Raw genomic sequence first — 15,027 nt, 5'->3', positions numbered from 1 at the left:
GGGATGTGTCTAAGAGAAAACAAGCCGCCTGCTCCCTCTGCCCTCATACCACAGACTTCTGTGACCTCAAGGTGTGGGGGTTTGTTCCACCAGCAGACAAGCAGTTGGTCCTACCGCAGCGGACATCAGCTGGGTGTTCTCTAATGGAGTTCGGTTCTGAGGCTGTGTACCTGGGCGATAATGTCATAGAGCAGATTAGGACCTCAGTCCTTAAGATACTCCACCTCCAATCAGATACCAGCTTGCAACCCTGGGCTGCTTATCTGTGTGGCTTTGTTTCAGAGACAGACAAGGTTTTGTTTTTCCTGAACTTCTGACCCACCTTCTATAAACTAAGGTTCCCACACCTGCCTTCTCAGGTTCAGTTAATCTGATGCAACTCAGGGATACACCAGGCTCTTAAAGGACACTCTGTAGCATCCTCCTAATGCTGTGCCCCTTTAATACAGTTCCTCATGTTGTGGTGACCCCCAACCATCAAGTTATTTTGTTGCTGCTTCGTAACTGTAATTTTGCTACTGTTATGAATCACAGTGGGAATACCTAACTCACAGGACATCTGATAGCGGGTTGAGAAGCACTGCCCTATAGGCTACAGATAAAATACCGGAGAGAATTCTGGGGGAGATGTGTTGAAGCCCCTCACCTTCTCTAGGCATCCCATGCTCCAGGAACCTCCATATGTTCACCCATCCAAAAGTTATGCCCTATCCTTTGGGTTTTTAGAGATCCCTCTTTTCGTGGTCACGATTACTAACAGAGTGGCTGGGGAAACCCAACAGACAAGGTTTGTCTGTGTCGCCATTCTTCATGGCCTCTGCGCAGCGTTCCTTCCTGCAGAGATAGGACAGGCCCCATCTGGAATGAGGGAGGCTTTTTTTGTTTGTTTTAGCCCGCTATTGGACAAGAACAGACAGGTCAGAGCTCTTTAAGGCCAGATCTGAGAAAGAGTGTGAGGGAAGACTGAGAATTTCTGTGAGCTGCCTCAGAGAAGAGAAACTCATTTTCATGGCTGCCCTCTGGAAAGGGCTCATAAGCCGGTAACTGTGAACAAAGGCCAGAACGTAATATCATAATGAAAGTCCTGAGAGAACGGCCGAGTGTCTGCATTCCCAGTGGATTGACAGTCCACGCTGAGCTTGCTGATCCATGGACCACAGAGCGAGGAGGGAGGTCACACACAGAGAAGGGCTCTTGCTTTAATAAAACTCTTAGCTTTCCTCTTCCTCTCTGCTCCAGAATGTCCTCTAATGACAAGAGGAAGATTCGGCTAAAAGGCTGCAGAGCCCTTCCCTTCCCTGCCTATTGGTAATCTTCAGGGAACTGATTAGTGAATGAAGGCACCTGCCCCTCCGTCACCAAAGCCTTTATGGTTTATCTCCTGTGTGTACTTCACCAGGTACAGGGGGGTGGGGTGGGGTGGGGGGGACCGACAGCCCTCTGCAGTTAGTTTTCATGCCCTTGGGCAATCTTCCCAAACTGAACCTTCTTCTTTCCTTGCATTATAAAAACACAGCTGGGAGGTGGTGGTGCACACCTTTAATCTTAGCACTTGGGAGGCAGAGGCAGGCGGATCTCTGTGAGTTCGAGGCCAGCCTAGTCTACAGAGTGAGTTCCAGGATAGCCATGACTGTTACACGCAGAGGAATTAAAAAAGAAAAGAAAAAGAAAGGAAAGAAAGAAAAGGCAGAAGGGCCGAGATGTCACTTCTGAGATTACTTTGACAAAAGGACTGACTCCCCTTTGGGACATGGCACTCTGCTTGGAATACATGCTGAGGTGCAGAGTGACCACCTCTGCTTTGGGGAACACCATGTCATTGATCCCTGCAGGTTCAATTCTCCCAAGGTGTCCTGAATCCTAGGAGCAAATCTGTATTGGCTTGGTGGTGGATTCTTCTGTCCCATCCAGGCCTGGGATACATGCATCCTCACCTTACTGCCTGCCTTAAACTCAAGGCAGACCTTGAGCTACGGACACCCAGCTATGTGCTCCTGAGTTTCTGCCATACGGGATTTGTTACCATAGCAGCTCAGTCTGGGCACAACTTGTTAAAGGGCAGTAGGTAACCAACAACTGCGAAGATGCCAGGTATTTGGAGACTATTGAAATATGTTGAAAATAGCGCATAATCAATATTACAAAGTGGCAAGAACAGGACTCGCGGGCTGGATTTACGAGTGGGCGGAGGAACTGTGAGCACGTGTGCCTCACACACCAACTACTTCAGACCTTTGGACTTGGATTTTCTCACCGTGGAAGTTGGGAGCGTCTGGATAGGAAACTCAGTTTAACCTTTGTAGCAGACGTAATCTGATCACCCTGCAGGTAGCGTCATTTTTGTCTCCTCAGCTGGGTTTTACGAGGGCAAGGGAAGCACCTCTGGTTTCGTAAAAGGGGCTTGGTAACACTGGCCCTTTTGTCACCAGCCATCTAGAGAGGTTAGGGAGCAATCCCCCTGGAAAGCAGGGCAGCCTTGTGTTCCCTCCAATTCTGCGGTTTTTAAATCAGAGGAAGAAAGCGAGAGACTTCAGATTTCTGAAGTTGCCCGAAAAGGCCCGGAGACCTGTAGAGTCCTAGCCTTCCTCAGTCACCAGGGATCGAGCACCGCGGACGTCCACAGGGGGCGACCCTTGCACATCCCAACTTCCCGCGTGAGCAGGTCCGGGTGGGCGGGACGGTGGGCGTGTCTGTCTGGGGGCGTGGTCGGCGGAGCCCCCCTCCATCTCCTCCCCCTCCCCCGCACCCCTCCTCCCCATTTCCCTTTCTGGCTGTGCTGCCCGGCGGGCTCGCCCTCTCGGGCTGTGACGCTCGGGGAGGGGTGGAGCCCGCCGCTCGGCCGCCGTCTCGGGACGATGCCCGCCCGCACCCCGCCGCGCCCGAGCCCGCCCCCGGCCATCCGTAGGCCCACGGGTAGGCGCGTGTGAGCGGGAGCGGCAGGCGAGGAGCCGCCGCCCGGCCAGCAATGTCACCATTGTTCAGCTGGGTGGCCAAGGTAGGCGGCGGCGGGCCAGAGCTGCCGGGGGCCGGGGGGTCTCCAACTGCCGGGCCGCGGCGCGGGATGGGGGTGGGGGGCGCCAGGCCGTTCGAGCCAGCTTCGGAGTACTTTTCATTCATTCTTCCTCTCACCCCGCGGGCCAGCCTCTCAGAAGGCGTCGTGTCCTTTCCCCAGCTGGGGAGACTGAGGCACAGCCAGAGTCCCAGGTGTGGTCCCAGATAGTGGGTCCGCCCCTGCCGTCCTGGATCCTCTGTGCTCTGGGTGACTGGGGCGGGTCGCCGAGGATGTTGCCTGCCTTTAGCTTTTTAACCCGCAGCTTTCAAGGGACAAGCTCCGAGGTCTAGGTGTTTGAAATGTAACTTTCTCTGTCTGCACAAAGTTTTATGACTGTAGCTCTCCAACTTTCAGAGCCGAACGTTAGAAATCCAGGCCGGCGCAGGGCTGCTGAACTGAAAAAGTTGGCGGAATGGCCCGGATTGCCTCCAGCCTTGCTTGGGTTGTGTGTTTTGACTAGTGCATTGCTTCCAGCCATGGAAGACGCCCACATCCTCTCGTGGATACTGGATACGATACCCCTCTCGTGTGTGTGTGTGTGTGTGTGTGTGTGTGTGTGTGTGTGTGTGTGAGAGAGAGAGAGAGAGAGAGAGAGAGAGAGAGAGAGAGAGAGAGAAACTTCACCTCGAGAGAACCCGTTAGCTCGTCTCTGACCCTTTATAAATAGCAATTAGACGGAGTTCTATCTCCAGTTATGATGTGAGGCGTTCAGAGTGGGTTGGTTTTCCCCCACTAATTACATTTTTTGAATACCTGTTTGGGAGCACGTGTGGCTTCGCCTGTAATTTAAGTTATAAAGTGGAGACAGAAACTAGGTAAGGTTGGTTTTGAGGTGACACCAAGGAACAACATCCCAACACTGACTCCTGACCAGAGTGGCCTCCAGAAGCAGCTGGTGCTTCACTGAGAGGGTTGTAGAAAAGCTTTGAGCCTGTACATAGAAAGTATGATTTTCTGTTGAATGTCCACATTTTTGCTTTTGAAGACTCGTTTAACTTTTCTAAGTAACGCTAAACTTAAAAAAAAATAGTATTAATGTAGTTTGTGAAGTGGTTCAGAATATATATATATATATATTCTTCAGGTGCAGAACTGAGTTGCTTTATTATTGTTGGTGGTGTTTATTTGTTTATTTTGGTTATTGCTGTTTTTTAATACTGTACTCTAAGGGGGAAAATTGAGCTTCACAGAGATGTGTCATTCCAACACCAGCAAGGAGAAGTAAATACAACTGAAAAACAAAAACAAAGAAGCAGTAGCAGGCTTTTTTTTTTTTAGTTTTTTGTTTTTGTTTTGTTTTAGGAATAGTAGATCTTTACAATCTACCTCTGTGTTTAGTTTGGTCTCTCACATCCTGGAATTAAAGTTGTATGCCTCCATGCCCAGCTGTATAATTTTACATATATACACATGTATATACACACACACATACATACACACATGTATACATGTGTGTATGTATGTGTGTGTGTATTGTGTAGCTCGTACAATTATAGATTACACCTTGAATTACTTTTCTCACCCAGTGTTTTGTGAATGAAGAATGTCACCTCTTTTGAGAGTATTTCATGAATTGGGGTGTGGTGGTGTGTACCTGTAAACATTGAGGTGGAGGGAGAAAGATAATGAGTTACGGTCATCCTCAGCTACGAATCGAGGTATGGTCAGTATAGGCTTCAAGAAATTCAGTCTCTTAAGTTTCAAACTAAAACTAAATCAAACTAAGATCCAAAAAGAAAGAAAAACTACTCGGGATTATAGACTATAAGAGTGACGTTCACTTTATGGGAACCTGTGTAGACCTGTGCTTGCTTATGGTGAAGACTTTGTTTTAAAATAGGGAATGGTCTAAAGGCGGAAAGAAAGGTATAGGGAACACACAATGAGCATAATCCTAACGGGCATTTATAGTCGACTTAGAGATGCTTACGATCACTCAGATGCACACAGGCGTGGGCCTCACACTACACCTACCTGTCATTCATCTGATTTAGTTTCCATTTTGACCTTGGCAGCGGAAGCTCTGCACCTGGCAGGGGAGGAAAAGGGGAGTGGGTGTGGTTGATGCAGAGGGATACCTGAGCTGGCAGTCTCCTTGTATGGATGGCACTCGCTAACTGTAGAGAGCAACCTAGTAATGAAGGAGTAAGACCTAGGTGGGAAAACGTTTGAGAGTTGTTGTTTTGTTTTTAAACGAGTACACACCCTGTTCTGCTTTTAGTTGAGCACGGAGCTTGGTCAAGGTGTGCACTGAATAAATGATAGATCTGCTTCTTCATAAGTCTTCCTGGGGATAGTTGTTCCTCTTCCCCCGTAATAAATAAAAAGAAACTTCTCGAGCTTTCTGGTGTTTAGACTACCCCTGCAGACGTCCCCAGCCCCACAGCCTTGAGCTTGTCTGTTGCTTGAATCTTTGCTTCTACATATCTGTTAGTGAAAACTGGTCCCAGAAAACCTGCCAGGTAACCCTAGAAATCTACTCGGATTTGTACCTGCCTGTAAAGACTGTGACTAAGGTTATTGCTAGTGTCACAGGATTTTGAGTGTATGTGTATATATTAGTTTACAGATAAAAATGAATGATGGTGTATAAAAATGTAGGCAGACTTTCTGTGTCTGAAATTCAAGATATTTTCATATGGATTGTGCCGTTTGTTATTTTCCAGGGACTGTAGGTTTATTCAGCAAATGTATATTGTGTACTCTCTGTGTACCAGGTAACACTCATGGTCTAGAGTAGTGTTCTCAGCCTGTGGGTCTCGCCTCTTTGGGGGTTGCATATCATATCCTTCATATCAGATATAAAAATTCGTAACAATTGAAAAATTACAGTTATAAAGTAGCAATGAAATAATTATATGATTAGGAGTCGTTACAACCTTTAATAAAAGGGTTGCAGCATTAAGAAGGTTGAGAACCCATTGCACTGGAGGTATATTTGCACAATAAGAAGGTTGAGAACCATTGCACTGGAGGTATATTTGCACAGTAAGAAGGTTGAGAACCCATTGCACTGGAGGTATATTTGCACAATAAGAAGGTTGAGAACCCATTGCACTGGAGGTATATTATTTGCACAATAGGTTTGTCCTTTAAGAATTGCATATTGAAGATTTTCATTTTTGTTTATTGTTTGAGACAGAATTTCAATATCTAGCCCTCATTGGCTTCAAACATGTGATCCCCCTGCTTTGCCTCTTGAATTGTGTGTGTGTGTGTGTGTGTGTGTGTGTGTGTGTGTGTGTGTGTGTCATGGGGCCAGGGGAGCCTTTCCATAAACTCATGGAGATCCTCCTGCCTGTTCCCCCCAAGTGTTGGGATTAAAGACATGCACCACCATACCCAGCTCACCCTGAAGTTTTATAAGGCAAATGTTTTAAAATGCCTTAGAAAAGAATAATTTTAATAAGTTATTGATTGCTAATTTTTCCTATTTTGTCTTTGTCTAAAACATGCATTTGTAGTCATCTTCTTTCATAGGTCACTTAATATGTAGATATACAGTGCCTCTGCTATATGCCAGGCTGTTGTGACCAGCTGGGGGTTCAGCCAGAGAGAGGTAGACCAGTTCCCTATTTTTATGGTCTGTTCATTCTGATAAGGAGAGACAGAGAAGCCAATAGATAAGCAAGGCGATTCCAGCTGGTGGTCAGTGCTAGGAAGAGAAGTAGACGGAGAGGGCGTGGGGATTGGTTGGGTGGGGCGAGCTGCAAGTTTGCCCTGGTGCCCAGCGGCAGCACAAAGGCCCAGAGAGCTGGTGCAGAGAAGCAGACTCCATCCAGAGTGTGGAGGGTATTCTAGGCCAGCTGGATGAGAGCTCTGAGCACAGGGCTGGGTTTGGATGGTGTTTAAACACACTAGGAGGCCAGTAGGAGGGTGGAAGGAAGTGGTGGTGTTCGCTAATGTGTGTTGTGGATGGGAGGACGCTGACTTCTTGGGCTATACTTGGGCTGTTGTGGCTCTGTTAGGAGGTGATGGTGGTAACCTAGGCTTGAGTAGTGAGGCAGGAAGGCCGCATCATCGCTCTGCAGCTTTTGCAAGCTGGCCTTTTGGCTCGCCTCAGTCTTCTTTCCTGAAGCAATTTCTTGCTTGTTATTTGTACAGTTGCATGTTGAGTACAATTGCGCCTTGTTCTTTGGTCAGTCGCTGCTAACCACAGCATTCAGTCAAGTCCTGTTCAGGCTCGCAGCTTATTTATTCACTCGAGAGTTTCTCTGTGTCTGGAGTAGCCCACCTTCAGTGCCAACGTCGGCCGGACTTGCTCTTCCGTTACCAGAACACAGAACAGCCGCTCTCCCTGTGCTTTTCTTGGGAGGTGTCCACCTGGCTATGGCAAGTGTTTATTTAGGCAACACTGCAGCCTTGCTTGAAGTCAGTCCTATGTTGGTTTGTCCTTGATGTGTCCTTGAAGCACAGGCATTTTCTTCTTTATATTATTGCTACATTTCATTAGTAGTTGCTTAAGTTTAATAAAGAGCGAAGAACTCCTTACTAATAGTCACGCCACTGCTTGAGCTTGGAAAATGTGCTGCCTCTGCTAAGTGCAACTGGAGTAAGCCACACGTCAGTCCAGCTTTGGGGGAGCCTTTGTTGCTGTCTGTAGTGGTGCAGGTTCTCTTGGGCTAATACCTCAAGCATCGGTGGTTCCTGTGAAGAGAAAATGGAGGAATGCTGGAGTGGATGCTGTCTCCAGCAGAACACAGCCAGACCCGGTGTCACGAGAAACAAGGTTAATCATAGTTTGTTGCTTGGACGAGTTCCCTAACTCATCTTAGTCTGTTTGTGTCTGTGCCCTAATGGTCCATTTCTGTCAGAACCCCTCCGTCCTCTGGTCCTCTGTCCTTTTCCTGAGGCATCCCTGATTAATCATTCATTCCTTGCCTGAGTGGAGAGTACCGGGAAGGGAAGGGTAGGGCTGGCTTTGTTGGGCTGCTAGAATTGTAAATAAAAAGCCTCTCCTGACTTGTCATGGGCCATCCAGCTCTTTATTAGACCAATCAGGTGTTTTAGACGGGCAAAGTAACACAGCCTCACAGAGGTAAACAAATGCAACATAAAAGAATGCAATATATCTTTGCATCATTAAACAAATATTCCACAGCATAAACAAACATAGCACATTTTAAACTAATATTTCACAACACTTCAGTCTCCTGCAAAAACAGCAAATCTATGAGACCAATGAAAAAACAAATCTTTGGTTAGATTTGTGAGGATATAAACCTCAAACTGACTCCATTTAAAAATTCTTGTTATCTCTGATTTTGTCATAAACAGAAGAATGAATCATATTCTACATTATTCTGTTAGATTTACCTGAAAAACGATATGGTGTTCATGCAGTTTGATTCTTTCCTGCAGCTTCTTTTTGATCTGTCATGTGTTAGGACAGAAGAGATGCATGGATTCTGTTTACTACGTTGACCACAATTATCCAGGTTAATTTTGCTAAGCTGTTTTCTGTTGTGGGGGAGTGGGCCCCTTGTTTGTCCCAGCTGCCCGGCTAGCTTACACCCCAAATAACCACACAGAAACTGTATTCATTAAAATACTGCTTAGCCATTAGCTCTAACTTCTTATTGGCCAACTCTTACATATTAGTTTAACCCATTTCTATCAATCTGTTTATCACCATGAGGTCGTGGCCTACCAGAAAAGTTTCAGCACATCTACCTCTGGCCACAGATCCATGGTGTCTCTGACTCTGCCCTTCTTCTTCCCAGCATTCAATTCTGTTTTCCCCACCTACCTAAGTTCCACCCTATCAACTAAGCCAAAGCAGTTTCTTTATTCATTAACCGATGAAAGCAACACACAAACATAAGGACCTCCTACACCAGTTTTCTTCTTCTGAAAGGAACTTCACATCTGTTTGTGCTTTTTTTCCTTTCGTTGGCACAGTCTGCTTTTGACTAACATCAAAATGTGCTTAGGAAACTGTGAAGACCATTTGTAAACAGACTGTTAAGAAGCTGGTTAGGTGGGTAGTTGAGTGGATGCTGCACACAGCATAGACTGTCTAGAACCTGGTAGGTGGGTAGTTGAGTGGATGCTGCACACAGCATAGACTGTCTAGAACCTGGTAGGTGGGTAGTTGAGTGGATGCTGCACACAGCATAGACTGTCTAGAACCTGGTAGGTGGGTAGTTGAGTGGATGCTGCACACAGCATAGACTGTCTAGAACCTGGTAGGTGGGTAGTTGAGTGGATGCTGCACACAGCATAGACTGTCTAGAACCTGGTAGGTGGGTAGTTGAGTGGATGCTGCACACAGCATAGACTGTCTAGAACCTGGTAGGTGGGTAGTTGAGTGGATGCTGCACACAGCATAGACTGTCTAGAACCTGGTAGGTGGGTAGTTGAGTGGATGCTGCACACAGCATAGACTGTCTAGAACCTGGTAGGTGGGTAGTTGAGTGGATGCTGCACACAGCATAGGCTGTCTAGAACCTGGTAGGTGGGTAGTTGAGTGGATGCTGCACACAGCATAGACTGTCTAGAACCTGGTAGGTGGGTAGTTGAGTGGATGCTGCACACAGCATAGACTGTCTAGAACCTGGTAGGTGGGTAGTTGAGTGGATGCTGCACACAGCATAGACTGTCTAGAACCTGGTAGGTGGGTAGTTGAGTGGATGCTGCACACAGCATAGACTGTCTAGAACCTGGTAGGTGGGTAGTTGAGTGGATGCTGCACACAGCATAGGCTGTCTAGAACCTGGTAGTTGGGTAGTTGAGTGGATGCTGCACACAGCATAGACTGTCTAGAACCTGGTAGGTGGGTAGTTGAGTGGATGCTGCACACAGCATAGACTGTCTAGAACCTGGTAGGTGGGTAGTTGAGCTGAGTGGCTGAGCACACTCACAATGTTAGGTGCTGTGGGTGTAGAAAGGAGGCGTCGTTCCCATCCTTTGAGCTTCTTGCAGTTTATTGGGGAGAGGAGACTTGTGAAGGTTGACTGTAATGTGGATATGGTGTTTATGAATGGCCCAGCCAGGGTTATGAGGAGACTAGAAGGTGAGGTCTGAGGGAAATCTTCAGAAAGGGTAAAGGAGGCCAGAGCCTGGATAGGAAGCACAAGTGGGAGTTTCCTTGCATGCCTGAGTTATTCAGGGTTGTCTAACTCTGCTTGCCCTGTTTTAAAATTTTTTTTAAAAAGACGTTATATTTTAATTATGTGTATGTGTGTGTCATCATGTGCGCATATGCTCGTGAGTGCAGGTGCCTGAGGAAGTCAGAGGTATCACATCCCATGGAGCTGGAGTTCCAGGTGGTTGTGAGCCACCTGACATGGGTGCTGGGAACCAAACTCAGATCCTCTGTAAGAGCCGCACGTGCTGTTAACTGCTGAGCCCACTGTCCAGCCCTGTGGTTCTCAACCTTCCTGATGCTGCGACGGTGTTCCTCTTGTTATGGTGACTTCCAAATATAAATTTATTTTTGTTTCTACCTCATAACTAATCTTGCTGCTGTTAGGAATCATAATGCAAATATCTGTGTTTTCTGGTGGTCTTAGGTGACCCATGGGGTTGCGACCTACAGGTTGAGAGTCACTGCAGGTTGAGAGCCCTGCTTGCCCCTTGCTGTGTTTTTGACAATAGTGTTTTTCCCCCTTTCCTCCCCCATTCTAATTTTTATTAGCTCTTTTGAGAACTTAATACAATGCACTTTTATCTTAGTCAGCCCCCTCCCCAGACTCCTCCGGATCTCCCTCCCTTGCCTACCCACACAAATTTGTCATCTTTTCAAGTCATCAAGTCTAGTTTGTGTTGCCTGTGTACTCTTCCCCTTCTTCCCTTCCCTAGTTCCTTCCGTGTGTTTTCCTCCTCCCACCTGTCCCCTTCCAAATCCCTGGCCTCCTCTTTTTAAGTGTGTGTGTGTGGATGTATGCGTGCATCACATAAATACATAGATACAACCTAAGTCCATTCAGTATTGCATGTATGTGATCTCAGGACTAACCACTTGGTATTGGATGATAATTAGGTGGCACCTCCATGGGGGAAGACTATTTCTCCCACCTTCAGCACCCCTTAGTTACCTGTAGGTATTTATCCAGGGGTGGAGCCCTGGGAGGTTTCTGCTTTACTGTGTCTGTTGGTGCCTTGTTCGGGTCTTGTTTAGGTTAGCCATACTGTAGAGGTAGAATGAGTGAAACTTCACTCTCATTTCTAGGAGACACAACCCTACAGTAGATTTCCCGGTCCTTTGGCTCTTACAGTCTTTCCACCCCGTCTTCCCCGTTCTTGTGGCTCTTAGGCAGCACAGCTGGATAAGACGATTGGTTGCTTCCCTCCCTTGGCTGTTTGCCTAGCGTCTTCTGTCTCCAGTCTTTTTTATCCCTGGGGGAAAGCCTAATTATTGTCACCAAATTCTTGGGACTTAGGTGGATTCAGTACTGAAGGAGTCTTTTCTTTCATCCCATCACATCCTGTTAATGGTTGTGGTTAGGTGTGGTCATTTGCTGGAATTCAGTCCTGTTGTTTGGAGTAAGTGGAGTGGAGCTTTGAACACAATTCTGCTTGTTCTTTTCTACGTAAGGAAACTGGCCTCCAGAGCAGTCAATTTTGGCTACTAAGTTCACGTAGCTAATTTATGACTGAACATATATCCAAATTTCTGTCTCTGGGTTTTGTACACATTAATATTACCTTGCTGATTTGCTTGTACGGTCATCAAACTGTTCTAATGAGTCAAACCATGCATATGTTTGAGACAGTGTATCTCCCCATACTTCATTTAGTCACGTAAGAGCATACTTGTGAACGTCAGATCAAGATGGCCATGGGAAATGGACAGGTGTAGGTAGGGAGTGTGAGCAGTTGGGGCCAGTGGAAAGCCTTTGACCTAGGAAAAGTGCAGTAAATAAACACGAGGCCCCAGTGGCCTGGAAGGACCAGCTGTGTGAACTGGGTGCAGGGAGAAAGGATGGCCTGAACCTTTGCAGGGTGAGAGCTATTGGGGTTGAGGGTGGCAGATCCGCTCCATGGCACTGAGCTGTGGTGACACACTGGTCCATTTAGTGCTCTTGTTCCCAGAAGACTCACAGGAAGTGAGCTATATCTCTTCTGTATTTCCCTTCCTCCAGTGGGGTGATTGATTTTGTCTGGAAAAGCGTTACCTGCATTGGGCATTTATGAGAAGGGAAAGTGGGTTATCATTGAAATACCATGGAGAGGATGAGATAATCTCATTCTGAACATTTTATGTGTGGTAGTCATTATGTTGGGAGTAGTCAAGTTCAATAGCTTTCCTGATTCTTGGAATAATTGTGATACTAGTGCGATTATTGGCTCTTCTTATGGTTTTGTTAATGTGTCAGGGGGAGGGGAGCAAGGGATATGAAGAAACCAAAGTTTAGAGAAGCTAGGTAACTTATCAGAGCTATTTTAATACTAAATTTTTTTTTATGTAATGTGTTTTGCCTGTATGTAGGTCTGTCTGTGTGTGTGTGTGCAGTACCAGTGGGGGTCAGAAGAGGAAGTCATATCCCCTGAAACTGGAGCTGAGAGCAGCCATATGGGTGTTGGGATTGAACCCAGGTCCTCTACAAGAGCAGTCAGTGCTCTTAAAAGTGCTGAGCCATTCCTCTGGTTCCATGATAGCTATTTTTATTTTTATTTATTTATTTTTATTTTGGGGTGGGGGTTGGGTTTGAGACAGGGTTTCTCTGTGTAGTCCTAGCTGTCCTGGAACCCGTTTTAGACAAGGCTGGCCTCTAACTCACAGAGACACAGCTATTTTTAAAAGTTATGTTGTTATAGACAGATGCAGTTGTGTTTACTGTACCTTCCATGATGTTATGAAGTATTACATCATGGAATGATTAAATCTGGCTGACTGGCACACACCTGTCTTAAATATTCACTGCTGCTATGGAGAGATTTCATGTCATTTTCTCATCTCTTTCCCAGGAGTATGCATTATTGTCCATGCCACTGTGTCGAACAGCACAAGTCATAGCTACTAAAATTAAGGGCTGGGTTGTCTGGCTCTAAGTTTACCATGCTTCGTCTGCCATAGCTGTGCGTCCGGGTAGCACGGGGGTGGTCCTGTTATGAAACAGGTTGGCAGAACTTGGAAAAGGATCTTGTCCACTGAGAAACGGAACTTCTTTCCTTAAGAGAAAGGCATAAATGATCAACTCGCCTGCTTTTGAAAGTAGCCATACAAGGGTGGAACCAGTTGCCGGTAACAATACTTTCCATAGCCCTATATTTCAGGAGTTCTTGGCCAGAGAGAGAAGAAAATAGGAAGGGGAAACCCTGGTAGAAAATCAAAGATGGTTAGGACTGGAAGAAAGTTAAGGCCAAGGGTAGTCCCAAGAGGTCAGTTTTGAGGTGATGGAGGCCGAGATTGCAATTTATTGGCGGTTACTGGGTTTGTCTTCTCTTCCCTGCTCCCTTTTCTTCCTCTTTTCCTCCCTTTCCTCTTTCCTTTTCCCTTTCCTTTCCCCCTTTCCTTCCTTGTCCCTTGTCTCCATGCACCCCAGGCTGGCCTGGAACTCATGGTCTCCTGCTTAGGCCTTCCAGGGCTGGGATTGCAGGTTTGCCCCACCACGTGTGGCTGCCAGGCTTGCTTTAGCTTGAGTTTCTAGACTAACTGATGGCAACTACATCTTTTCAGTCTCTTCGGGTTGGGTGTGGTAGACTTCTTCCCTAGGTCCCAGATTCTGATATATGAGCATATGGTGTTGAATATCCACTTTATTCTTGTTCCATTTGGAATTGTTTTTGTGATTGCAACTTGGGCCAGAATCATAAATCTTCACCCATGCGTCTCCAGTAAGAGGGAAACATCTTTGGAGTGGGCTGTCTCACTGTTTCTAAATGTTGGTGTGTTTGTCAGTAGAATGGGGATAAATAGCTTTCCTTCAGGCTACTTAGCTTTTAGCTACTCAGTATGAAGCAATTCCTGGGCCAGATTAAGCACTTAAGCGTGATTCATCAACACTGCCTCATTGCACTTGTAGGTAGAGATGACTCCGCTGCCGCCTAGCCCTGTTCCTTCTTTTTATTTATTATTATTGCCAGCACTATTCTCTTTTTGCTGGTGAGGACTGAGCTTAGGGCCTTGAGGATGCCAGGCAAGTAATCTACTGCTGAGCTACCATCTCAGCTCTTCCTCCCCTCCATGGGTGAAGTGACTACAGCTAGGATGTTCACGGACTGGAGAGATGGCTCAGTGGGTAGTGCTGCTCTAATGCGAAGACATGAGTTCAAATCCCCAACACCCATGTAAAAATCTTGGCATACCATGTGCACCCCTGGATACCAGCATGGTCTGGGGTGGAAATAGAAGGATTCTTGGAGGTGTAGTTCTAGATTCAGTGAGGGACCTCCTGTCAAAGCCTAAGATGGGGAATGAGGTGACAGAACGTGGCATCTGACATCTTCTGCCACCCTCCTCTGACGTCTGCGTGTGCACACAGATGTGTGCTCCTCCATGCACACTTGCACACAGCCATTCACTCCTGCACACACCCGTTCACTCCTGCGCACACACCCATTCACTCCCGCACACACACCCGTTCACTCCTGCGCACACCCGTTCACTCCCGCACACACACCCGTTCACTCCCTCACACACACCCGTTCACTCCTGCGCACACACCCATTCACTCCCGCACACACACCCGTTCACTCCCGCACACACACCCGTTCACTCCCGCGCGCACACCCGTTCACTCCCGCGCGCACACCCGTTCACTCCCGCACACACCCGTTCACTCCCGCACGCACACCCGTTCACTCCCGCACGCACACCCGTTCACTCCCGCACACACTCGTTCACTCCCGCACACACACCCGTTCACTCCCGCACACACCCGTTCACTCCCGCACACACCCGTTCACTCCTGCACGCACACCCGCACATATACCCAGGAGGAATCCAGTGCTCCCTTTATATTTCACTCCTGCTGTCGTACTTGGGTTCTGACTTGTTTAGTCACGTGGTGTGGCAGTTACACTCTTGC

At 47.1% G+C, this 15,027-nt stretch overlaps 1 protein-coding gene across 6 annotated transcripts in view; it reads left to right on the top strand.

The window, feature by feature from the left end:
- Positions 1 to 15,027, top strand: part of Tbc1d1 (TBC1 domain family member 1) — a 187,048-nt gene that overhangs the window by 63,922 nt on the left and 108,099 nt on the right. The window contains exon 1 of one of the 6 annotated variants that reach the window (XM_075943456.1): positions 1,355 to 1,399. The exons of 2 other annotated variants lie outside the window; for them this stretch is intronic. In XM_075943456.1, the coding sequence (XP_075799571.1) occupies positions 1,370 to 1,399 (30 nt within the window). In that variant the 5' untranslated portion in view covers positions 1,355 to 1,369. Of the gene's footprint in view, positions 1 to 1,354; positions 1,400 to 2,582; positions 2,663 to 2,857; positions 2,996 to 15,027 lie in introns of those variants that run through there. 3 more of the 6 variants (XM_075943458.1, XM_075943455.1, XM_075943457.1) reach the window with 3 other exon arrangements.

The sequence above is a fragment of the Microtus pennsylvanicus genome, chromosome 12, assembly GCF_037038515.1.
Source record: "Microtus pennsylvanicus isolate mMicPen1 chromosome 12, mMicPen1.hap1, whole genome shotgun sequence".
In the NCBI taxonomy this organism is placed as follows: domain Eukaryota; kingdom Metazoa; phylum Chordata; class Mammalia; order Rodentia; family Cricetidae; genus Microtus; species Microtus pennsylvanicus.
The sequence above is the reverse complement of the archived record's forward strand: the minus strand, read 5'-3'. Positions and strand labels throughout refer to the sequence as shown.